The sequence below is a fragment of the Heterocephalus glaber genome, unplaced genomic scaffold, assembly GCF_053883595.1.
Source record: "Heterocephalus glaber isolate CG9 unplaced genomic scaffold, H.glaber_assembly_v1.0 deba00000818, whole genome shotgun sequence".
Classification (NCBI taxonomy): Eukaryota; Metazoa; Chordata; class Mammalia; order Rodentia; family Bathyergidae; genus Heterocephalus; species Heterocephalus glaber.
In genome coordinates this window covers 744,469-770,957 of record NW_028258164.1, presented here as the reverse complement: position 1 = coordinate 770,957, position 26,489 = coordinate 744,469, and the positions used below count along the sequence as shown (strand labels likewise).

Genomic DNA, 26,489 nt, shown 5'->3' with positions numbered 1-26,489 from the left:
TTACAAAGATTTTGTTCCTAGTTTTCCATTTTCTCATATTAATCCCATTCCCTTCTATTCTTTCCCCTAGCCCTCCCACTTCCTTCCCCTTTGCCCCTTTTCTTCCTATTTCACGTTACCTATTATACGTTTTAGTTCTTATTTACACTTTCAGTTTCTCACACCAGAGAAACTATTCGGTATTTATACATGTGTGTCCTATTTATTTCACTTAAGAGTATCGCCTCAATGTGCATCCACTTAGCTATAAATGTCTCTAATTTCTCATTTTTTATGGCTGAGTAGTACTCCATTTTACAACAAAACCACATGTTCTTTATCCAGTCTCCAGTTGATGGACATTTGGGCTGTTTCCAAGTTTTAGCTATTACAAACTGTGCTGCTATGAACATGGGCACACATATATCACTGTGGTATGATTCTTTTAATTCTTTGGGGAAGATCCCCAGCAGTGGAATAGCGGGGTCAAATGGGACTTCCAGTCCTAGTTCTTTGAGGTATCTCCATACTGATTTCCACAGTGGTTGCACCAGTCGACACTCCCACCAGCAGTGGAGCAGGGTTCCTCTTTCCCCACAGCCCCGCCAGCATTTGTTATTGGTTGATTTCATGATAGCAGCCATTCTTTCTGGAGTGAGGTGGAATCTCAGCGTTGTTTTCTGTGATGGTCAATTTTGATTGTCAGCTTGATTGGATTGAGAAATGCCTAGGAAATTAGTGAAGCACACTTCTGGATGTGCCTGTTTCCAGACTATTGTCTCATGAAAACTCTACCTTCATCAGTGGACTAAGCCACTGATGCCATCGTACTTTGACATTACAAAGAGGTGGACCTCTTTGGTTGAAGGGAATGGGTTATGGGAGTCTTCTGTAGGGGAGAATATCTGGCCCCTTCCTCATGAATTCTCTTCTCTTCCTTTGTTTCCTGGCTGTCATGAAGTGAGCACTTAGCTTTACCATGCTGCTCGTCTGCCATGACTTTTCCTGCCTTCCTTGGAGCCAGCTGACAATGAAACCTTTGAAACTGTGAGCCAAAATAAACATCTCCTTTAAGTTGTTTTTCTCAGGTTTTTGGTTACAGTGACTAAAAGTAGACAAATACAGTGAGTGCTTAATAAAAGTTAGCTTTTGATACTACCACTGCTTCTCCTACTATTGTTACCACTACTATTCTGCAATGTTGTGTGCTCAAAGATTGGTACAGTTTCTGACACAGTAGAAGATAGTATTTGCTGAATAGAGGGAGGAAGGAAAGAAAGCGATAAAGAAAACACCCTCCAGTCTGGGTTATATTTTGAATAAAACTAGAAATGTTCATCTATCACCCCTGGACCCTTCTTTGCCATCTTCAAAGTACCTAGTGATGCCAGAGTGGATAGGAAAAAATTATCTTTATACATCCCTCTATAGTTTGTGTGTTCTTGTGGTTATCAGTATTTTCTAATATATTAGTCAAGATTTTTTTATTCATGTGTAATAATCGTTCATACTTCTGGGGTACAGTGCAATGTTTCAGTATACATCTACATGTGTACTGATCACATCAGGACAATTAATGTTTTTGACTACTTATCATGGCTTTGTGTTGGGAGTCTTTTAACTACTCTTCTCTATTTGCTTGTAAAATATGTAATAGCATCCTCATTGCTCTGCTAAAATGTCACAGCTTATTCCTTCTAACTGTGCTTGAGTACCTGTTACCCACCTTCCAATCATCTATGGTCCCTTCCATCTTCTCAACACCTAGCAATCGCTGTTCTTCATTCCGATCGATTATTTGTTAACATTCATCTAGGAGAGAAAGCATGGTATTTGTCCTGATGTGTGGAACCTACCTCACTTAACATAATCTTCTCCAGTTCCATACATTTGTTGCAAATGATGGGATAGCTTTCTTTTCTATGACTGGATTATATTCCATCGTGTATATGTACCATAGTTTCCTTATCCATTCATTCATATATCTATATCTATATCTATCTACATCTATATATCTCTGTATAGATGTAGATATAGATATATATCTCCAGAAGTGGGGTAGCTGGCTGTCCTGAGGAACCTCCACACTGTTCTTCATAGTGGCTGTACTTGCACTAGTTCCCATACCCACAAACTGTGTATGACAGTGTCCTTTTCTCCATATCCTCATCAGCATTTGCTATATTTTATCTTCCTGATCATGGACATTCTAACTGGGGTGAGATGATATGTATCTCTCTCTTTTTTTTTTTTGGTACCGGGGATCAAACTCAGGACCTTGTGCTTGCCAGGCAGGCAGGGTGTCAGCAAACTCTATCCCTGATCAGAGATGATATCACATTGTGGTTTTGATTTGCAATTCTTTGATGAGTAATGAAGCTGAGTATTTTTTTTTCATAAATCTGTAGTCACTTGACTTTCTTTTGAGAAGTGTTTTTTCATAACTTCTATTTTCTCCATATTATAGAGTTGGATTATTTGGGTTTTTTTTTTTTTTTTTTGCATTCTTTTACATTCCTTGTGTATCCTGGATATTTATCTTTTGTCAGTTTGCAAAATGGTTTTCTAGTTTCCTTTGGGAAGTGTTATGGCTTGTGTCTAGATGTTCCCCCAAAGCCTTTATGTAGTCATAGGCAGGGCTTTTCAGAGGTGGCTGGATCTAGAGTGTATGATGCTGGGATTAAGGGTGCTTGATTACTAAGTTAGTTCACTGACTGGTTTGGCATTGTTCTGGGTGTGGATAATTAGGAGACCTGCCCTGGGTATGAGTGCTATCAGCCCTAAAGGTGGGTAGCCTGGATAGAATACAAGGGACAGAAAGAGGATTGCAGTAGTCATTGCTTGTTAACTTGGTACTTGCTGCTTTTGCTGCCTTCTGCCTGCCATGAACTGTTTCTTCTCTGTGTTGCCCCTCTGCTATGTCACCCTGCCTTGCAGCCAATTATAGACTGAAACCTCTACAAATTGTGAGCTAAAATAAACCTTTTCTCCTTTAACTTTGGGTGTTTGGTATCTTGTCTCAGCAATGAGAAAAGTAACTAAGACAAGAGGTATTTAAGAGAAGCTATATTTTGAAGCATTTGATAGACAACAGTGGATTCTAACCCTCCCTCAATCATATTTTATGTAAATTTTAAATAATTTCACTTTTATTTACATAACTTACTATTTACGAACTACCCAAATTAAATGAAAACTCATATTTTATAGTTTTGATCAATATTTGCTATTTTAATCAATGTTAAACATTTTTGATGATATTTTGTGTCATTTCAGTATAGCCATGTGATGATAAGTATGTAGAGTGCTTCTTTCTTTTAGTGCTGGGGATGGAACCCAGGGCCTCCCACACATTAGGCAAGTGCTCTACCCATACTTTATTGGTTTGCATATGCTCTTTTCTATTTCCTGTTTTTGAAATCCTACAATGTTTTAAAGAATCAACTCTCCAGTCACTTTTCAATGGGGTTTTGACAGCACATGCCTGTCACCTCTGTGTCATGCCCACACACCTGACACTGTCTCTATTCCTTCTCCCAACTTCTCTATTCCTTCTAGCCCAACACTGGGCTCAGAGCTCCATGAGCACTTGAGGTCTGTCTGTCCAGATGCTTGCCTGAAGGGACAGGGTGGATCTCCAGGTGGACATGGGTCACTGAAGGAGAGAGTGCCCATCCTTTTCTCTCCAAAGAGTCATCTCTCCCACCACTCCACAGACTACCCACGCTAGAGCTCTGGTGGATTTTCTTGTCACTAAAGTTCTCTTTCCTTTGGATTCTCTCTTTGTATTCTACCTAAAGGGCTCACTGCTCCAGATTCAGCTCAATCACAGTCTTCTTAGAAGTTTTTCCAGCCATTCCCACTGAAAGGTCTTTCTTGACCCCTTCAACATGCTATCACAAGCTGAGTCTGGGGTGATGGACCTCACCACTGGCATTTGTGGAGGTCAGGGATATGCATTTATCCCAGTATCCCACACAATCCCTGGCAAGTATGAGGTGACCAATAAGTGGGAGCCGAAGAAATAAATGTGGAGTCGGTGTTCCACAGTTGTTCAAAGTTTGTATTTTGTCACAAAGCAAACTCGTGTAGACATCTTTCAGAAAGAGCACTGTAGAACAGGTTAAAGTTCTTCAGGCACATTTCAGAGACAACACACTCTTTGACTCCCCTCCACAGGTGCAAGAAACTACAAGTAACACAAATGTTCATTCACTTAAGAGTCAGAACCAGCTTCTGAAAATTGTGAAAACACAATACTATCTTTTCTCTTAGATTATTAATGTAACAGGACTTCACAAAGCAACTGAATTGCAAACAATAAGACAATGTCAGAAGATAAGCAGAAAAGCAAACACATGGGAAAGGAAAGAATTAATGAGACTGTGACTTGGTAAGAAGCAAGTGCAAAGAGAGAGCTACTAGAAAAATGAAACTGTCCAGGACAAAGAGAGGGGAGATCCTGAAAGCATGGTAATTATCTTAGTGGAATGCATTTATAGTACTATGGGAGCATCAAGAAAATAGGGAAGAAAACATGTGCCTAAAATCATAAAAAGAATAAAATCTATAGATCCAGCTACTTGGGAGGCGGCGGCAGGAGGATAGCTTGAGGGTAGGTTAGACTGACCAGTGTAGCAAGATTCCATCTCAAAACAACAACAATAAAACCCCCAAACAAAACTAAAAGCAAAAATCAAACACACTAAATAAGAACAAAGAAAAACCAAAACTCCCATAGTTTTCATTGCTAAGAGAGTGCTAGAACTGCTTCCAAAATCCCCAGGTGGCAAGTCTACTCTAGGTGGGGCAGAAGTTAGGTCCGCTCTTGGGGCTCCTCGCTGCTTTAGCCCTTACAGGATGAGCCACTGTAAGAGAAGAGCTCTGGGTATGAGAGTCAGGTGGGCAGGAAGCTCTCACTATCACTGGCCTTCGCCCCCTTCTCTGTACCTTTGGCCTCTCACTTCTTCCAAACAGACCTGATTTTCATGACCGAAATGAGATGGCAGAGAAGGCATAAGATGATGAGTGAATCTAGAGGGCCTCCGTGAGTGCTTGGTCTTATCATCTGCGCCCTTGCAGCAGCCCCTCACTGCTCCAGAGGGTTGACTTGGGACGTCCCAGGCTGCCTGCATCTCTACAAGGCGATGCACTTGCCCATGTGCACAGGGCCCGAGCTGATAGTGGGGCACGGAGCTGAGCAGACATAGATGCTGCTCCCTTCGAATTACCGCTCAGCTTGTCTTTTGGCTGGCATCATGCTAAGCACCTTATCTGCATTAAGTCAATTTAAAGCTCTAAGAATTTCCTATGTTTATGTCCGTGTTGAGTGAAAACTCAGGAGGCTCAGTAGCGTGTCCCAAGAGCAAACAGCTAATAAGGGGCAAGTCACTGCTGTGGCCAAGGCTCTTGGTTTTGCTGTCCCGCTGAGCTACATTGCAGGTGAGCTCTGGGCAGACAGCTTTGTAAGCATGAGGGGGAGTGTCCAGCCCGCCTTCTCTGACATGCTCACACAAGTGACTCTCAGCTACAGGACTCATTCCAGTCCTCTCCAGTGCCATTTCCCACATGGACCCCTTGCTGGGAATACAGTCCGTCCGTCCTGCCCTTCCACTTGACCACCTGCCTTCTCCCCAGGGGTCTCCCTGAGAATCACCCAATAGCTAGGTGGGTTCTCCACCCCCTCAACAATTGTAATCTCCCTTTTCATCATGAAATCCTGGGGCTATTTGCTCACTTCTCCCCAGTCATAGGAGATGAAACCCATCTTACTGATTGATGTCTGTCAGTTTTGCCTTATGTTTATTTCTTATCTGGTACCATGAAAAAAGTTACATTATTAGTCCATGAGAAGAGAAAGGGAGAGAAAGCCTTTTTTTTTTTTTTTTTTTTTTTTAAATTTAGGGATGAAATGAAACCCCGAGTTCAATGCTGTAATTCTAGAAATTGGGAAAAATACGAAAAATACAAAGGTGTTGGAAATTGCAGCAAATGTGTAAAAATAGCTATCTGAATTCAAAGGGTCTTTTGAGTCTTCATTTTGTTTCCCTGTCTGAGACATTGCTTTTGAGGTACTAAGGCTTTTTAAAAGTATAAGAAGCATAGGAGGGGGGAGCTGAAGCTAGCGGTGTCGTGGTCCGCGGGGAGAACAGGGAAAGGTGATTTTGGGTCTCAGGCTAGCCCAGCCATTCTCTTCCAATATACCTAGACCTAAGTCCCGAGTGATTCAAAATCTAGACAAAGGGCAGAGAGCTTTTTTGTAATGGTCCAGTGGGGAATATTTTATACTTTGCAGGTTGTATGATTTATGTTGAAATGCTTTAACTCTGCTATTGTAGTGTGACAGCAGACATGGTACAAGAAATCCGTGATTGTAGATATGTTTCAATAAGACTTTAACTACAAATATAAGACTTGCGTTAGATTTTTGTCTTTCACTATAATTTGTCAATTCCTGGTCTAGATAAGAACTATGAAGAATTTCTATGGAGCCAGAAATAAATGAAAACCCATGAAATGGGCTGGGAAAGCAGAAGATCTTAGATTTTATTTTTTGTTTTTTGCCTTTTCGAGACAGGGTCTCGTTGTGTAGTTCAGGCTGGCTTTGAATTCACTATGGAGCCCAGGGTGGCCTTGAACTCTTGGTAATCTTCCTGCCTCAGCCTCCCAAGTGTTGGGCCATCATGCTCAGCCCAGAAGACCTTTAGTGATCTCTTACATACTTACAAAAGAAGCTGAACGTGATTTGTGTTAGCCAGGAGTGTTAGAGCAAACAATTCTATGGTAATACTAGAACCTTTAAAATATATTTAATGATTAAGATGATCACCAGGCTGGTCAGTATTCTAAAATAATCCTATGAGAAAGGTATTATTTCTATCTATATTTTGCAGATAAGGAAATTGAGAACAGAGAGGTGAAGTAATTTGCTTGATGGTAAACAGCTAGTAAGTATGGCCTTAGGAAATGAACCAGTTTGGCTCCAATGTTGAGCTCCTATAATGTTCTCGACTGTCTTGCTATTGAGACACTTTGATGTGCCAGGGCTCTTTTCAGTCATGTGTGCCTGGTACACAGTAGATGATCAGTAAAACCTTGTGAAGTGAGCAGCCTGTTCCGGACTTTTCAGATAGCTTGTTGGAGGGCCAGCAAAAGGCCAGGGAGTAAGTTACACATTTGATGGCTTTTTTTCCTCACAAGAGTAAATTGCGTCATGCCAGGCACAGCAGTAAATAGAGCAGCGAAGAGCCTAAGATTCCTGAGCCCTGCTCCTCTGGACCTCAGAAACAGGGGGACCAGGGAGTCTGTACCCAGCAAGGCTGCACTGGCCCCATTGCACCACTAGAGGGTAGAAAAGATTCACCACAAACCCAAACTGTCACCTCTTGCACAAACTGAAGAAAATCTGCAATTTTCTGAGCACAAAACAATAATTAAAGCCAAGTTAAACTCTGAGCCAAAAACGTCTATATATATACACAGACACATGTGCCCTTCCAAGGAAAGGTAGGTGAGTTTGTTGTGCTGCCACGAGTTATGAAATCTCACAGCATCTCGTCCAGCCCTCTAAATCGGGTGGAAGCCCTGTGGATGAATATTCAGAGATAAGGAGGAAGAGAAAACAGAAAGGGCTGCGACTGCTGCACGGAACAGATGGCCCAAGATAGGGAGGCAGCTGGAGAGGCGCCCAGGCCTGCATCGCTTCCCTTGCTGCTCCCGGAGTCACCCAGGGAGCTGGGGTCCCGCCCCCAGAAACTCTTCTGTCAGGGTCCAGGATGTGGGCTGGAGATTTCAGAAAACTCTCCAACACTCTCTAACATTCAGCCAAGCTTGAGAGCTGCTCCAGTGGCAGTGGGGTTGGAACAGTGGCAAATTACCTGTCCCTATGCAAAGAAGCGACCATGAGGTATGCAAGTTTGCATAAACTCTCTCATTCCTGCATAGCACACCAACGGGCCAGGGCCTTAACGTGGTTGGGTGCCAGGCTCCATTCAGAACCCAGCGCTTCCAGCCTTCCCTTCCCTGAGTGGCCTCCGAAGTTTCATGCAAGCAGTAGTTATGAAAGATTAGCTTGGAAGGGAACGGCAGTACTAAATTGGCTTCTTACTCATTCATTCTTTTCATAATAAATATACACTGAGCACCTGTCCTCCCATGCTGGGCACTGTACTGGGCTGTGATGCGGATGCTTGGGCTGTGCTGGGGGAGCCTGCAGAATTGGAGAAGCTGCCTACATGGTGACAGTGATTGCTTGGTCTCTGGTCTCCTCCTTTCCACATGTATGATGCAAGGCCCCAGTTGCTTGATGGTATCCAACAGCCTCCTTAGCCAGAGCCTGCAGCTCTCTAGATGAGCTCCATTTGGCTGTTTCCCTAAGTGATGCCAACAACGTGCCTGATGAATGAGACTTGAAAATTCACTTATTCATCTATCCATCAAGCTATCCTTGATTGCCTGCTCTGTGCCAATGTCTTCTAGATGGCAGGGATGCTATGGTAAAGAAATAAATGCTGTTGCTGGGCCACTTGCAGTGTAGTGTGCTGGATACTTTGTAAAGTGCTGGGCAGTGGGAAGCACAGGTTACCATGAGAATGAAGATAAGAAGTGCTCCACCTGGACTAGTGGAGGAGACAGGAAACAGTTTCTGCAGGAGATGACAGCCTTTTCCCAGCTCTGCACCCTTACGTCTGGGGATATTGCTGTTTCTCTAGGCCACTGAAATGCCCTTATGCTGACAGATCATATGTTTTTGGGGTGGATGTGTCATCTTCTCCAAGACCCTCTCTTTGCTTTATTGTTGGCAGCTGGGTTCATTTACTCTACTGATGTGCATTCCATTTCTTCTTCTTTCCAGTTTGGAAAACTCTGTCTTCTGATTTTTGATTCTTCTCAAGAAATCTAACTTCCTCAAAATCCAGGGCCCTAGGGCACATTATTGAACAGTCAATGAATCTCCTCAAAGAAAGCCTTTCCTTGAGTTTTAGAGATTGGCCAAGGGATAGTGTTGATTTGGAGTGGATCCAGTAGACAATGAAGGCTACAGAACTTGACAATTTGGGTCTCCACTGAAGGCACGTGAATAACTTGTTTAGAGTATTTATTAGTGTTAACTTTCTGTTAAATAAAAACATAATTCCAGGTTTGCATTTGTGCCTCAAGTATTTAGACTCTAAAAACTCTGTAAAAGAAGTTGCAGAATTATACCTGTATAACTAAGACATCTCTCTTCTTTCATTTTGGGGCTTCCAGTAAAGGACTAAGAACCCCCAAAGCTACTGGATGCACAGACAAATCTCATTTTCTTGCATTTAGCTCTTAACAGAGATAGTAACTTAATCTCACATGTGACATCCTGACCCTATTCCCTATCTGACAGCCTGGCTGTAGGGATGATCAGGTGCTTCACTGGCTGACTTAAGGCACTGGGACAAATCTTGCGGCCCTAGTCATTCTACCAATGAGAATAGAACTATTCTTCTAGTGCTCGCTTTTGTTTGCAGGCTCTAGTAGGCTCTCCTACAGATTTTGTTGGATTTTCTTTTAAAAGGGTAACAGTAGTTAAACCCAAGCACACACTTCTGGATCAAGAAAGTCTGTAAATGGTTGAATTTCCTTTGAGGATTTTGCAAGCATTGACATGGTAACTAAATCGGTAAATTTTGTTTTATTAGTAAGTATAACATTTCGCATAAACTTTAAAGTGTGAAATGACCATACATGTTGGTTGCACTTAAATATTTTTTAGTCATGGCAATGAATGGGAGATACAGTTTAAGTTGTAGGCAAATAAAAGGTTAAAAATCTCAGATGCTACCAAGTGGATCTTGCCGGGGATTTAGCTCAGTGGTTCCAGGGCCTGCCTCGAAAGCACAAGGACCTGAGTTTGATCTCTGGTACCAAAAAACAAAAAACAAAACAACAAAAAGAGTGTACGACCTACCAAGTGGGTCTTCAGTGAAAACAATATTTTAATGCAGCCTCAGAGAAAAATGTGGCACAAGTAATTATCTTCAGAACAAAAACAAAATGAATATACTAGGGAATATATTAGCTGGTTTTAAAAATGTGTACAAATTATCCATAAAATGTCCTTCTGGCAGTGTCCTTTACTATATCATGTCATAGTCTCAGCTGTCAAGGATGTCTTAATAGTGACTCGAAAACCAAGATTCATCACCTCTGCTAAAGTAGCAGAGATGCCACCAGCAAAATTAAGAACCAGGGATGATTAAACAGCTTGTAAATTTAACAAAAACCCACAATGGCAAACATGTGCCTCATTTCTATTTGTGGAGCCTTCTTGTTTGAAGTATGGAGTGAGATTGGAGGAGGATTCAGAGTGCAGACTGCATTTTAGGGAAGGGTGGAGAAGAGTCTCATACATGCTGTTCAGGGGGAACACAGGGCAGGGGTGCTGGGGAACTCAACCTCTCAGTCAGAGGAGCTGCCTTGGCAGACCTGAGAGGTCAGCAGGGGTTCTGGCTCACTGATCAGCTCTGAGCTATTTTAAAAGAGTCGAGTCTTTTCTAGTTGAAAGGAAATTCTTTCTTTGTTTGTTGTTTTGAGTGAGGGTCTCATTATGTGGTTCTTGAACTCACTATGTAGCCCAAACTAGCTCAGACTTGCAGTGATCCTCCTGCCTCAGCCTCCTGAAGGCTGGGATTACAAGCGTGCACCACCATATCTTGCTCAGATAAAGAAATTCTTGACACTTCATCTGGGTTCATGTTAGAGTGAAAGATCCTGATAGATCCTGATAATTTAAAAAAGTGTTTTGTTTATCTTTCCCTCCTTTTTGGCACTTTCGAAGGACAGCCTTACTCTTTACTTCCGTGACCTCTTAGCAACATTTAACTCAGTTACCCTCTGTCTCTGGCTTGACATGTGCTTCTCTCTTGGCTCCTATCTGGCTACATTGTCCCAGTTCCCATCTATCTGCTGGCTTTGAGTTGCTTCCTTTACAGCCTGTTTTTTCTTGCTGCTCCTCATGTATTTGTGAGCCATAGAGTTCTGTGTAGACTGTCTTCTCTTTTTACTTCCTTAGGAGAGACTTTTATAAACCATGTACATCGTGCTGATGGCTACCAAGTTTGTCTCATTCCACATGTATCTCCTGGGCTTCAGAACCTGCTTGCTGAGCACCTTGGGACCTCTGAATTCAATATTTACAGTGATGCACCATCTCCCTCAGGCCAGCCTCTGTCTGACCAGGCATCCAGAGGACCATCCATGGTTCCTCCTGCTCATTGATTCCATCCTATCCATCCAGTCAATATACAAATCCTATAGCTCTTGATTTCCAAAGTGCTCTCAAATGCATCCTTCACCATTCTCCATCATAACGAGCCAGATACTATAACCTTGTCCTCTCTGTCCAGTGCATTCCTTATTCTGTCATCAGAGTCATCCATCTAAGCTTTAGAATAGAACACCAAGCAGACAAATTCACTTCTGTTACTTAAAGCCTCCATGGATTCCTGCCTATGACAATGGTGCCACTCCTCCCCTCAGCTTTTCCTCTACTCTCCTGGTCCTCACAGAGTTCGTAAGGACACCTTCCCTTATGCTGTTTACAATTGCAGTTTCCTCTGCTTAGTCCTTCTTCAGGTCTCTTATTCTCTTCCTCCAGAAAGCCCATACAAGTGCCATCTCCTGCTCCCAAGTAAGTGCTCAACTGTGTTTCCCCAGATCAGTCTGGATTCCTGTCATCACGGCCGCCCCCTTCTCTGCATCACAACACTCGACTTTTCTGGGAGTCCCTCCTGACTCTCAGCAGAGCTCCTCCTCTTGTTAATTTCTGACTCTGTGCCTAGTGCAGAATAGAAGCTCAATGCATATTTTTTGAGTGATACATTCACCTCTGAGGAGAAATTAGGAAGAGCATTTGTATTTTAGGAAGTTTTTTTTTCTGGTACTCTTTCATAAATAGCTGCATCGGCTATGACTTTCAGATAATCATTATTTGAAACTAAGAAAGCATATATTAATTAAAAATTTTTTTAAAAGCATATATTAATTTTTACGTGAAAAACTTTCCAAGATTCATATAGTGACTATACTGCTAAGTACTAGCATGAAAGGTTAAGAGTCACTCCACTTTGTAGAATTCAGAAATTCCCAAATCACCAGAAGTTCCATATTTTGAAAGAACTTAGCTAGGTAATTTATGGGCTGTGTTTCTCAGTGATAGGAAAACTGGTCTCCAACCATGAGGCAAGGAAAAGTGAGCATGTAGAATACTCTTGTTTATTGATTTTCTACTTCCCTGTCAATTTATCTTTCTATTTAAAAACTAATTTCCGTGATAGAGGAAGACAAAATTAAAATTGTTTGAATTAAATCATTAACAAGATATAGAGCCTTTATTAAAAATAAGAACATTAGGGGCTGGGGATTTAGCTCAGTGGTTCCACTGCCTGCCTCCCAAGCATAAGGTCCTGAGTTCGATCCCCAGTACCAAAAAGAAAAAAAAAAGAACACTCTCCACTCCCAAAGGTGAGTTTGAAAACATATTTCCAGAAAATTGGTGCATTTCCATGAAATGATAATTTGTGAAGAATCTGTGATAATCCTAGAGAAAATATTCAAAACTAAGTTTTCCTCTGAGTGAAAGACATATTTTAGAAATAGTCTAAGAATAGCCATTGTTCACTATGTACTTTTAAAAATGACATCATTAATTAAGGAAAAAGTCTGAAAGTGCATTTGGGTAATTAATGCCAGGCAAATTCAGAGCGGTCTTAGTTATCTCATTGCCTGAAAATTTTCACTCTCAAAAGTAAACAGAAAATGGCAGATGCTTAATAAATATTAATAACTGAAAATGAGAATTCTTAGTTTACTCTTTGTGAGAGTAATATTATTTTCCATGCTGTCATCCTTGCAATGAAATACATATTTTCTGTTGTACATTTTAATATTATTTTGGCTCTTAGAAGAAGTTATTATTGTAAGAGCTACAGGGATACAAGTTGTAGACAAATAGACATAGTCAAATATTTATCTTAAAGATTCTAACACCCCTCAAATAACTAGGAATATGTCAAAACAAGTTGCTTTCTCAGAGGTAAAAAATAGATGGTTCACACTGGAAATCAGTAATATACGTACAAAATAACTCAGGTGAATTACAAGAGGTGAGCATATTTTGCAAAAAACCTTTTAGCCAACTGATGTTGAATTTATTTATATAATCACAACACTTCTTAAGATTTAGGGACCTATGCCTCAAATTTTCAGTACTGCTAATTGTATTAGTTGATATTTTAATCATGTATCTTTAGAAATTAAGAATTACTAGGAGTGAAAGACTTCCAATTAAGTTATTAAACTATTTGGTGTAGCTATCATGATTTTATAGAATTCAATAATTTTAAATGGAAATTGGAAGTGGTTAAAAAAAACCGACCCACTAAGCAGAATCAGGATACAGGGAGAAAAATTATCCCTTGGAAGTGTCACAAAGTAGTGCACAGAAAGCTTTGGAAATCTACAAAAAGGGTAGAGAGGCAAGTAATAAAGTTCAGTTAAAAATAAGGACAAAGAAGAAATTCTGAAAAGCAAGGGAACTGCAGAGGACTTTACAAAAATCAGTCAGGTTTCAAGAACATAGTGCAAAGTAAATCTTAAACTATTGCTAAAGTGCTTAGCTAGCAGAATAAACCCATTCCATTTTCTTTCTTGCAACTTACAATACTTTTTATAGGTTGTGAAGCAAAAGCAGAAAGCTTCAGAGTCTTGGGAAATGACACAAACTGAGTTAAATATGACTTTTAGGAAACGTAATCTGCTTCCTCTTGATAAGATTTTTCCATATTTGTTGCAAGTCAGATTAATTTGCAGGCTGAATTGCCCTACTTTCACTTTAGGGTCTTTGATGGATATAATCAATGTATGCAAATAATCTCAAGGTGACTTCTAGAATAGAAATATTCACTATCACTTTCTGCATTGGCATAAATGTTCCTTTTTCTTTGTCCAGTAGGAAATCACTGGCTACTGCTGGCTATTGATCATTTGAAATGTGGATCATGTGATGGATAACTGAATTTTAAATTGGATTCCAGTTAATTAATTCAAATTTAAATAGCCTCAGGTGATCAATGGCTACTGTTTTGGATACTGCACATCTAGATCCTTCCCATCCCTTTCACAGAAAGCTTCAGACATCATTTCACTACACTTTCTGGGTTTCTGGGCTGAAGTGTCACCTTGGCTTCTAGGTTCCTCAGAGGCAGGATGACCACACAATTGGTTGTTCAAACTGGGATACTTGTGAAAAGCAGTGAGTATTGTTAACAATTATCATGAGAGAAGAGGCATAATCTGAGCATGCACAGGCCAAGAAGAAAGTATGGTCTTCCCTCCTGGAAGGTTTGTTATTTGATGTTCCACTGGGGAGGAACTAGGATTTAGCTAACTTCTTCTTAGGTTATTTCTACAGATCAAGTACATTCTTGAGTAAACATATTTTCACTATACCATCCCCCACTCCATTTATCTAAGTCTTTTAACTCATTTTTGCTTCCCTAGTGACTCCCAATCATGGAGTAATGCCATGTCTAACATGATGCCAAAAGACAGACTAAAAGGAGTAAATAATCAATCACACTGGCATTTAAAGTTAGATTAAGCATCTGAATAGTTAAGTTAGTTTGGATATTTTAAGCTTTTCTCTGTTTTTTTTTTTGGTAAGAGGCAGAAAGTGTTAAAAAAAGATCAGATGAATTTTAAAAAAAATTTTGCAATAAAATCACTTCACATTCGCTAACAGATGCAAAGTTTCCCAAAGAGATTAAAGTGGGTGGGTTGATCATGCCAAATCCTGACTTTCTTTTTGTGAGTTGAGGAGAGAGTGCTGGAAATATGAATTTAAGTGTCTTTGGGTATTCTCTTAGGTCTCTGCCATCAACTGAGGAAACATAGTACGATCAACCATTAATAATTACACTTCAGAAGGACCAAGTCAGTGCAGAGTGCTTCGCCTGTTTGAAATTAACCCTGAGAGTTTTTTTCTTTAATAAAAATTACAGAATATATATTAAAGCATCATCATAAAATTAATGTAAAAAGTCTCATTGCATCAATAAACTAAATGTCCTTACAGCAACAAACACACACAGCATACCAATTCTCATGTAATCTCTCCAGTATGGCATGACTTTTCAAATCCTTTAGAAGAGATTCTGTGCTGAATACAGTAGAGTGTGGCATTAAGACAAATCATTTTATCATTTTATAGGCATGTCGATGAATAGGAACAGGAAAAGGATTATTCCAGAAGATTCACCTGCTATAAAAAGAATTTGGTAACACAGTAGTCTGAATAATCCGAGGTGCATCTCTTACTAATTTTGTTCAAGATTTGCACTAACCTGATGGCTCGGATGACAGTTTTAAGTGGTGGGGTGAGGTCTTCTACAGATACATCACACTGGCATCCTTTCTCATCATACACGTCATCAGTGCCAAGCGCTGTGTCAGCTGCAAGGGCAAACACCCATTAGCACCAGCAAGAGCAATTCAAACCTTCTGCCAAATTTGAGTCACACAGGGACAGTGGGCATTCGTAGACTGAGCTCCTCAGCAAGGCACACACAAAGTTAACCAATTATTTCCCCAATATTATTCTTCTCCTTTCTCTAACCTCACCAGTTTTATGTGACTGACTTAAATTCTTCTTTGAGCTGTTTTCCATGGGGAAGATAGTGGTGAGAGATTTGTGTTGATCTGTCCATATTCTCTTGCCCATTTCTTTGGAAATTAATAGCCAGCCTTCAATAGCAGATGTCTGGAGTCAGGGAAACACTCTTTGGACACTTACTTAACTGGTCTGTGCATAGAGAGCTCAAGTCCCATGACACTGACCTCATTAGCCCTAAGCCCTGAACAAATAAGCCAAGCAGCCAGACTCAAGAATGCAGCCTACTTACTAGTTAAGGGACACAGGTGGCGGTGGCCCAGGAGAGAACTTGCTTAAGATAATCTAACCAAGCTGAGAGTAGATTTTCAGACTGGATAAGAAAATCAGTTCCTCAGAAACCAAGCTAAGGTACTTCTAGGTTCATTGTAACATTTGGAGAAGGGACAGGGTTACAATAAATACCACATATTAAGAATTTATAAAATTAATACAGAATACATGCCTATCTTTGCATTTTTTTCAGCAACAAAATGTGAAAAACAAGTTAAAATTCCTGTAAAGGGGGCTGGAGTAAGTGATTATTGGGAGGGTTATATAATGGACCGTTAGAAGGTTGTTAAAAATGGTATCAAAGACTAACGTCTGGGAACATGTCACAGTAGAGTGTTAAAATCTATATGTCTATCTGCAATTAAGAATGATTTAATTTTTTTCATTTGGCTATAGTTCATAGCATTTCTGCAATGAACATGTATTAACCTTGTAATGCAAAGTAAATAAAGTAATAAAATTGCACTCAAGAGAGATGGGCTACATGGTGACATATGCAAAAGGACTAGTGCCACTTTGTGTGTGCTCTGCTCCATACAGTATCCATTCGCCAAGCCATGAAAGGGAGAGACCTTGCTATGCTGTCCATATTGGATTCAAAGTCCAAAATGTTATTGGAGATTTGTCCATTGAGACAGAACTTGTATTTAGAATGCAGGTGGTGTGCTATTTAATTCCCGTAACATTTACTCTGCTGGAGTCGAGGTGATGGTGGGAGTAAGAGATGACAGGATATAAAGATGAGTTTTCTCAATTCTTCATTATGGTCCCTTTGTCCTTCTTGCCCTCAAGCCTAGAAAGGGGGAGAGATAGAACTACCAGCTCACAATAATGATAGGAATTGAATGATTATCTGAATTTATCTCACTGAATTCATATGTTGAAAGTTAATCACCAGTATGATAGCATGGACCCTAAATACAATGAAATTGTCTTTATAAGACACAGAAAAGTAGAGTCAGACCAAGGGATATGGATGCAAGGAATGGAGTGACATATTTACAAGCCAAGGGACCCCCAGGATTGCTGACACCCCAAGAAGCTAAGGATGGTTTCTCTTCCAGAGTCACCAGAAGGAACCAACCCTGAGACTACCTTGATTTTGGACTTCTGGACTCCTGAGCTCTGGGACAATGTATTTCCATTCCTGTAAGTCACCCTATTTGTGGTAACCTAGGAAACTAACACATTTGGGGAAACTTCTTTATGATTTCCAATTCTTCACTCCAGGACAGTAATAGTAATGGGGACTTTTTAGAGAACTCTAATTATGTGCCAAGAACTTTAATTAATTGCTAGAAAACCCCCCTGAGTTATGTGCTATTATTATACCCTGTTTTACAGACTGTGGAAGCGAGACACAGAAGGCTAAGAAGCTGGCCAAGGAGACATGGAGAGGAAGTGACAGAACCAGAATTTAAACCCATGTAGTTGGGTTCTGGAGCAGCTTGATCTTAAATTTCACCTCTGACCCCTTCTGGATTTGTCCTTCTTGTCTCTTGCTGGCACCTGGCTTCCTGTCACCTGCATTTCATTTTCCTTCACAGGGCTGTGTGCACCCCAGTAAGTGTCTCACAGCACTGACAGATGCTCCACTGTGGGGCAGTGTGGTCACCAAAGCCATGTGCAGATCCATCCACGCCCCACCGGATCCCCGGAAACACTTGTATCCCGAACTTCCAGGACAGCATGTGAGGGGGCCAAGAGGAAGATAGGCAGAGGAGGGCTCACATACAGGCTGGGTGGCTGTCAGAGCCACAGCCACCACCTGCCATTATGGAGTTCTGAGATTCCCAGACATCAGGTCCCCCAAAGAAATATTGAATACAGTACACATTTTATCAGGATTCCCCAGAACAGCTCATGCTGTCCTCACAGTGGAGGCATATTACTGCTTTACCACATCTGAAATAGTAAGAGGTACTTCTGATAGTCCCATCTTATACCTCAAAAATCAGGGGCGCTCCAACGGGGTACCTGGAAGGCAGATCCTGCAGTGTTAATACTGATGTCTCTGTTTGAAAACACAGTGTAACCAACTATAGTATGATGATAAAGATTGAGCAGTTGAACAGCATAAAATGCAGGGTTCTTGATTTTGATGTTAATGTAAAACTATTTTTGCAGCAGGTGTGTACTGTCACAATAGCACCAAAGTGAAGACAATGAAGCTAACATCCACAACTGACTGCAAGTGGAACTGGGGAGATCCCAAAGGGCCACAAGGCAGTTACTTCCCAGCTTAATGCTGTACTCCCTCAGCCAGAACCCGTGCCCTCAAAAGAGTCAGTCTGTCCATTCCGTTTGGGAACAGGGCTGGACAGAAGAAACACACACCAATTATGTTATATTCCAACACATCTTATTGGGCAGTTTTTTTAATAGCACTTTTAACTTGCTTGTTCTAGGCCTACATTCAACAGTCCTGTTGTGTGTGTGGTGTTAGAGCTGGAACCCAGGACCCCGGCATGCTAGGAAAGCACTCATCCACTGAGCTCACCCCCTGAGTCCCATTTCCTGTTAATTAGTAGTGTTCTTGATTTGCTTCCAAATATGTTATTTTCCTAAATTTTGGAAAATCTAAAATAAAATTTGGAAAGCCACTCAATAAAATTGCTACTTTTCATGCTGTTTGAAAAGAACTGCTTGGCGCTTAGGTGGTAAAGGGAAAAGATGGTAAAGAAAATATTTGAGAAATTTCTATGTCCAAAGATCATTTTTTTTTGTTTCTCTTATAAAATTTGTCATTACAATGTAGGTATTTATGGAAGATAAGTAGTTTCTATTTCTTGTAGACATCTCCTGTTAAGGATCAGATTCCTTTTGATCTCTCTCTCTCTCTCTCTCTCTCTCTCTCTCTCTCCTCCCTCTAGTTTGGAAATGGGGGCCCCAACTCAATTCAAGAAATCCTCTCACCTTAGCCTTGCAAGTCACTGAGTCTACAGACATGTGCCACTGTGCCGGGCTTTTTTGGCACCTCTTGAACCACTAGCAGTGTGTTTTAACTCGGTTGCATGTTGGAATGACATGGGGACTGTTAGAAAATGCCAGCATCCCAGAATACCCTCAGGGCATACATAAGAAACGAAGGCTGGAACTCAAACATCACGATGTTTAAAAAGGTCTCCAGAGGCTTAATTTTATAATGATAAGGTGCTTATTTAAACGACTTGTGATCCAAGGTATAAATGCACAAGTAAGTCAGTCAAGAGAAACTACTGGGGCTGGGGTGCTAGCTCAGTGGTGCAACGCTTGCCTAGCCCCTGCTGGGTTTGATCCCAGGATGGCAAAGAAAGAAACGGTATTCTTCTGAAAGAGATCAGTATTCAATATTACTAGTGATAAAAACCTATAGGTGAAAAGTATAGACTTACAACTGTAATTTGTTTTTGTTTTTTTTGTACTGAGGATTGAACTCAGGACCTTGAACTTGCAAGCAGGAGTCGGCACCACTGAGCTAAATCCCCAGCCCACATCTATGTAATTTGTAGAAGCATCATAGTGAGTAATAAAAAGTCGAGATGAGTTTGTTACACTTTGACAGAGCTTGTGACAATATAAATTGGAACACATTTTTATAGTAATAAATAAAAACTTAAAAATTTATGATCTGAAATTTTGTAATTTTATTCCAGAGAAATTTTCTTTGCAAAATAATTCAAGAAAGAAAGTTCAATGCAATAATATTTATTGTATTATTGCCCACTGTACAGAAATAGTTATATAAATTTCAATGTCCCAAAGTATAAATGATTATATTATAGTATTTGACCACAAAAGTGTACTATATAGCTATAAAAAGGATAATTATGAATACTAAAAACATGAAAACATTTTTAATATGCTATTAAATAAAAGCATGGACTAAATAAATACTCTTCTTCACTGTGTCAATGATGGGGAAAAGAAAAATAGCTAGAATATATAGAATTAAATCAGTTTACTATGGTATGAGATTATAAATTAAGTATTTCTTTAAAACTACTTAAAGAATATAAGGATTTTTTTCAACTTAAAAATAATGCATATTTTTTGGGAGGAGTTCCTGGGGATTGAATCCAGAGCTCATGAAAGCTAAATATACATTTTACTGTACTCTGGGCCCCTACTTATATATACTTCTTGACATAAAGTATTTGAAAAATTAAAAAAAAATTAAAATGAAGAGAAAATCTTCCAGGATCCCACAACTTAAAAACAACCAGCACTGTGATATATTTCTTATAGTAAGAGTGTGAGGGGTAGAAGTTCATAATAAATTTTTATGTTAGCAATTTAGACAAAGGATGCAATGATTTTATTTCCTGGCGCCATGGGAACACTCCTTAAAATGGCTACTATTAGTGGTGCTGATAACCAAATCATTAATTCCATCATAAATTATAATTTATTTTTTTTCTGCTGCTGGTTGTATTTCAATTGTCCCCACTCTCAACTATCATTTTCCAACATCTTAAATAGCATCCTAATTTTAGAAGTTTCCTTTTAGACATGTGCTAGTCCGAAGACTATTCCCTTAATCCAGCCAGAGTGTAGTCGCTGCTTGGGGCCTGACACAGAATCATGGTGACCTTTCCCTCTGTCCTTGGCCAGGCCCTGCTCTGCTGTTCTGCAGTAGATGCCAGTAAGTTACCAAGACACTGACTGGGTCCCCAAGGCACTAACAAGGAATGTAGAAGATACTCAAGCTCATCACATCTTTTGTGCTAGATGTTTCTCCTTTCCAAAATATTTTATTTTAACACGATTGTTCCCTCGGTATAATATATACTCATTGTAGAAACTGACAATTGAGTTTTTGAGTCTTTTTAAAAATTTATTTTAAAATTAATTTTATTTTTTGATTGACCACGTAAAATTTGAACATTTTTGTAAGGTATAATGTGGTGTTTTGATTTGTAAGTAGATGGGGTAATTAGCATACTCACACCTGAAACTTTTATCTTTTTTTTTTAGTAAGTGCATTTCAAAATCCTCTCTTCTGACACTTTAGAGGTATATGGTGTATTAGTGTGAACTGTGCCACAGGATACCAGAACTGATTTCTCTCTGTAACTCCAACATTGCTCCCATTGACCAATCTCTCCCTATCCTTCCTCCCTGAATTTTTAACTAAATTACATAGAATGAGAAAAAAAATTGCCAGTGGTTCTAACACTCTGAGGCAAATCCTATTAGATTTTTCTAGCCTCTTGCTCTGCATCAGCTGATGTTTAATGTCAAAGTTAGTTTTTCAGCACAGATTGAAAGTTAAAATATCTCTGGTTGCCATGTGAGAGAAATTTATTCTGATAGCACAAAAATCCGTGCTCAGCCACATCTTACTATGATTTATCCATCCTGCCCCGGCTGCAGCAAACTGCCAAGAGCTTCCAGAGTCTAGGCGATTTCAGTGTTTCTCCAGACAGGCGTTGTCTGTGTGACCCCATCCAGCTCCCTTCCTTTCTTTTCTGTGTGGCTGGTGATCTCGGGGTGCTGCACTGCAGAGGTCAGGTTATAATATGCGTAGGATACCAGCAAAAGCAAGAGGCACCCAGAAAAGGAGAGAACATCAGAATCCTTAGAACAAATGGTTCAAATGTCAGCGTCGTGTAGCTTTTGTGCTGTTTTGAAAACTAGAATTGGATTCTGCAGGCTAGCAATTAATTTTATTTTGTGTTATCCCTTGCAAAGAGGATGAGGGAGGATTTGGCTCAGTGGCTCCGCTGCCTGCCTCACAAGCACAAGGACCCGAGTTCGATCCCTGGTACCAAAAAAAAAAAAAGTATAATATTAAAAAAATAGATTAATCAGGAAGTAGAAGTATACACATAGAGGAAAAGCATGGAGATATGTGACTGTAAGAAGAAATAAAAAAATGGAACATGGGTGCTTCTGGAAAGAATGGAAGAGTTGAGAAAATAGCCATTGTATTCTGTTATCAAGAGCTTATATTATTTGTCTTTTTATTTGTTGTTATTTTATTTTATGTGATTTTAAAAATGGTGTGTATTTTATGTATTTTTAATACGGTGTGCATTTATTGTGTACAACATGATGTTTTGGGGTTTATACACACTGAAGCATGGTTAAGTCTAGGGCAGCGATGGTGAAACTTTTAGAGATGGAGTGCCCAAACTGCAACCCCAAACCCACTTATTTATCACAAAATGCCAACACTGCAATTAAACCTGAATACTGAGTTTTAGTTTAGACAAAAACACCTCATACCTTAACATCTTTTGTCTTAAGAGAAAAGCAAATAACACCTGTGTCATAAGTTTGCCACCACTGGTCTAGGGGTTATACAGTATATATACTGAGGAAAGGTTAACTCTAGGTAATTAATAAATATATTATCATATCTGTAGTGAGAATACTTACAATCCAATCTCTGCATTTTCAAGAGTACAATATACAATCATTAACTGTATCACCTTGTTGTAAATAGTTCTGCTGAATTGGTTCTCCCAGTTAGCTGGATTATGTATCCTTTGATGACTCTCTCCTCAGATCTCTTTTTCCCTTATCCAGTCTCTGACAGTATTCTATTCTTTATTTCTATTGGTTCATTGTTTTTATGTTCCACACATGAGTGAGATCTTTCTGTGCCTGGCTTACTTCAGTTAACATGATGTCTTCCAGATTCACCCACATTGTTGCCAACGACTGAACAGTAAGTATTCTTTTGTGTATGGAGGCCACATCTTTTATCCACTCCTCCATGGGTGGATACTTAGGCCAATTTCTTATCTTGGCTACTGTGAATAGTGCTGTAATGAATGCAGGAGTGCAGATATCTTTCTACATCTTGATTGTAGTGGGATCGCTGTAGCAAAAGATAGTTCGATTTTTAAACTTTTGAGGACCCTTCCTGTTGTTTTCCATAGTGGCAGTGTTAATTTGCCTTCCCACCAAAAGTGTATAGGAGTTCCCCTTTCTCCACATTCTCACCAACACTTGTTATCTTTTGTCTTTTTGCTAATAGTCATTCTAATTGGAGAGAGGTGATATTTCATTATGGGATTGATTGAATTAATGACTTGATTGGTGATGCTGATTTTCATTGTGTTAGTTCTCAGGCTTGCTAATTAGCAACATTCAGAAATGCTAATTCACACTGATGAGGGAATCTATTAGGTAAAATACTGCTGCTCTTGAGCATTTTCTCTTAAAGAGCAAAGATGCCATTTATGGATAATTCATGCACCCTAGCATCTTAAATTATGTTAATTATGATATGAATTTCTCTAAGAATCTCTATTAAAGATCATCAATTAACCTTCCTGCCTAGTAGAAAACCTGGCAGAATTTCATGGACTAGTTCTTTACACATAATTAAAAGGAGTTGTTCTGATTTGAGTGATGATACAAAGCACTAGAGAGTTTTCAGAAACAATTAATACGGTCTCTACTGCTAGAAGTGCTGATCACACATAATAATGGCTAAGTAAGTGACAATAAGGTAAAAAGAAGAATACAAAAATGTTTTCTTTTTAATTGCATGTTATTATATTTATTATCTTTATTCAAATGGGAACACTAGAGTATGTTTTTAATGTGTTCTTAAAAATTATTGCAACTTAAAGCAGTATGAGTTTCATTATCATCTTAAAATCACTCCAATATCCACTTATTGACTACGTCAGCATTCAGTGATTTAGCACTTTAAATAATATAAGTGTGACTCAATGACATATCTTATTTGTGTGTGGGATTTTTCCAACTCCAAAGAAATTTTTATCAATGAGGTATTCAATTAATTGGCTCTTAAATAACTAAATATTAAATCATTTACCTGTTTATAGCTTATTCATTATTCATTGATTCAAACTAAATATTTTCTAAATAACTGTTATGTGCTGGCATTGTTTCAGCATATAGGAAACCAAGGCCTCTCTCAGAGTGGTTGAACTGTTTCTGTCACCTTTAATAAAGTCAGTGATTCCTGATAAGTAGTAATAACATTGGATATAATAAAGATAACTTTATTCTTTCTATGATTATATGAATTATTCAATATGAGGATTTTTCAAACACACTCTAAGGAATGAAAGAATAAAGGTTGCATTAACATTTACATTTTAACCTTCTATTTACCACAGATAGGAAATGCCATCAGGTACTAGCAGAAATAAAGAAGAAAACATGGAAATTAATCAAGTGTAGCAATTCAATTAATGAATATCAGTGTAGAGATTAGTATTAATTAATAAATAATAACTATATTCAGTTATTGAGCACCCATGCTGTGCTGGGTATGGTAAAATAATTTTACGTATATTATATACTTCGTTATTGCTCACACAACCCCGTTAGGTAGGTTTTATTCCTGGAAAGAGACAAAAAGTGAAGAGAGAGAGAGGAGAGAATACAGAAGAGTGAGGAGAGAGGGTAGAGAAAAGAGAGAGAGAGAGAAAAGTAAACTACAGGGAGGTTAAGTCAATTGCTGTGCCTCACTTAACTTAGTGGAGTTCTAGGATATGAAACAAGTTCTATTTTTACTCCAAAACCATGATCTTAGCCACAATGTTTGATTAATTCAATTTCATAAAAATTCCTTGAGAAAACATTATATTCAAGGCACTACAGTCTTCCTAACTAAAAATGCACGAAACTCACAGCTTTGGAAAAGAGTTTTTTATGCACACATACAGAACCCAATTTATGTAGTTCCACTAACAGATTAGCAAGGTGTGTATAAGAGAGGCAAGGTAAATTCACAGTCTAGTAGGACAGCCTTTACTAGGGTGAACGTTGATCTAGTGGCAAAACCAAGTGGCCAGCCACATTCGGATTACCAAAGAAGTTGTAGCTCCAAGTCTGACAACGTCCTCATGGGGTCATGTAACTATATTAGGTCAAATTGGAAGAGACAGACAAATCATTCTTCCTACTCTACACTTGATCATTGTAGAAGGTTTCTCTTCGGAGTGGGGGGAGAAATATTCTGAACCAGTGGTAAAGTATCTCAGGAAGACTTTCTTAATTCTGTCTCTGTAAGGATGAGATCTGTTTCCTTTGAATCATATCGAGAGACAGCCAATAGTAATGAGAGAAGTCATGCTTTGTAATGGTCCCACAACAGCAGGATCACTAATAATGCAGTTATTCTTTCATCAGATCTCTTGGGGAGATTCTAAAGAGATCTGATAATTTTTCTCAACTTTCAACTCTTACTGGACTCACATGATATGCTAGGAAATGACAATCTATCAATCTTGATATTATTTGGACTAGTTTGACCAGACACCTCAGCCTAATGGGAATTACTGGTTATTTACCTTAATTAATACATGAAAAGCTAGGGAGAGAATGTCTGTAGTATAAACAATGATACAGAAACATGGATTAAGCAGATTTTCCATATTTATAGGAATAGAAGACAGGCTATCATTTACCTAACACTAAACATATAGTTGATTTACACCAATTTTCATTTACTCTTTAATGGGATTTAGAAAACATGCAAAGCAGCTTGGTAGAACATAGACTTTGAAATTAGACCTTAGTAGTTTGAAAACTCAACTTTGGCAATTAGACTGAAGTTTTGTGGGCAAGTTATTTGCCTTTCCTGAGTCTTAATTTCCTTATTTGCAAAATGGCTAAGTGGGTATTAAACAAATATGTAGGAGATATCTAGTCAATTCCTGGGATACACTAGGTGCTAACAATGTGATTTTTCTTCTCAGGCTCTGAAAGTGAAGGAAACATTAGGGAGGAATATAAAATATATCAGATACTGTCTTCGTAGAGTCAATAAGATTTGAAAATACTAAAAGTGAATGAGCCACAAAGGACAAGGATGATTAGATCCCAATACTGGTCATGGCATTTGCAGTTCCTCATGGTAAGGCATGGAGTCTCTTTTCTCATCCCCTTTATTAAGGCTGACCTTGTCATTTGCTTTGACCATTAAGATGTCTCAAACTGAATACTGCCACTGTTTGGGCCTGAGATTTGCAGAACCCACCAGCACCCTCTGAACCAGCCTAGCCTGGTGGCAGGCGAGAGAATGCATGGAACTGGGATCAGAGATAGCACTTAACTGAGGCCCCCTTAGGCTAATCAGCCTCTAGCTAATTTAGCAGCTGATCACAGACTAGGAGTGAGTCTAGCCAAGATCAGAATGGCCTGACAGAATGGTAGGCTTAATAAGTAGTGGCTGTTTTAAGCCACTCCAACCAGTAACAGACAACTGATGCAAATGTAAAGAGATATGAGGTCACAACCACTTTTTAACCAAAATACAAAATGAGAGGAACACAGGTTTGTAACAACTTTTGGAAATGACTATTCACATCAATTTCAATGTAAGAATGTGTACATTAATCTAGAGCAGTTGCTACTGCTCTAGATTAACGAAAGATGGAAATCTCACACTAGAGGGAATCAAGGGTTTCATGTGCAAATAATTCTTTGCAACTGGAGGTATAGAGATTAATCTCTCCCAGGCAATATTCTGCTGAGGTTTCTTTTATGTCTGGAGTCCAGGAACTGTTGTTATGCACTGTACATAGCAACAGAGGAAAAAGAGGATGGCAAAGGGGAAAAAATG

The 26,489-nt window shown here is 39.3% G+C and overlaps 1 protein-coding gene across 5 annotated transcripts in view; it reads right to left on the bottom strand.

Moving 5' to 3' along the window:
• Positions 1 to 26,489, bottom strand: part of Kcnq5 (potassium voltage-gated channel subfamily Q member 5) — a 478,936-nt gene that overhangs the window by 9,192 nt on the left and 443,255 nt on the right. For all 5 annotated transcript variants that reach the window (XM_004863988.3, XM_004863990.3, XM_004863991.3 and 2 more), the window contains one exon: positions 15,354 to 15,462. In XM_004863988.3, the coding sequence (XP_004864045.1) occupies positions 15,354 to 15,462 (109 nt within the window). The remainder of the gene's footprint in view (positions 1 to 15,353; positions 15,463 to 26,489) is intronic.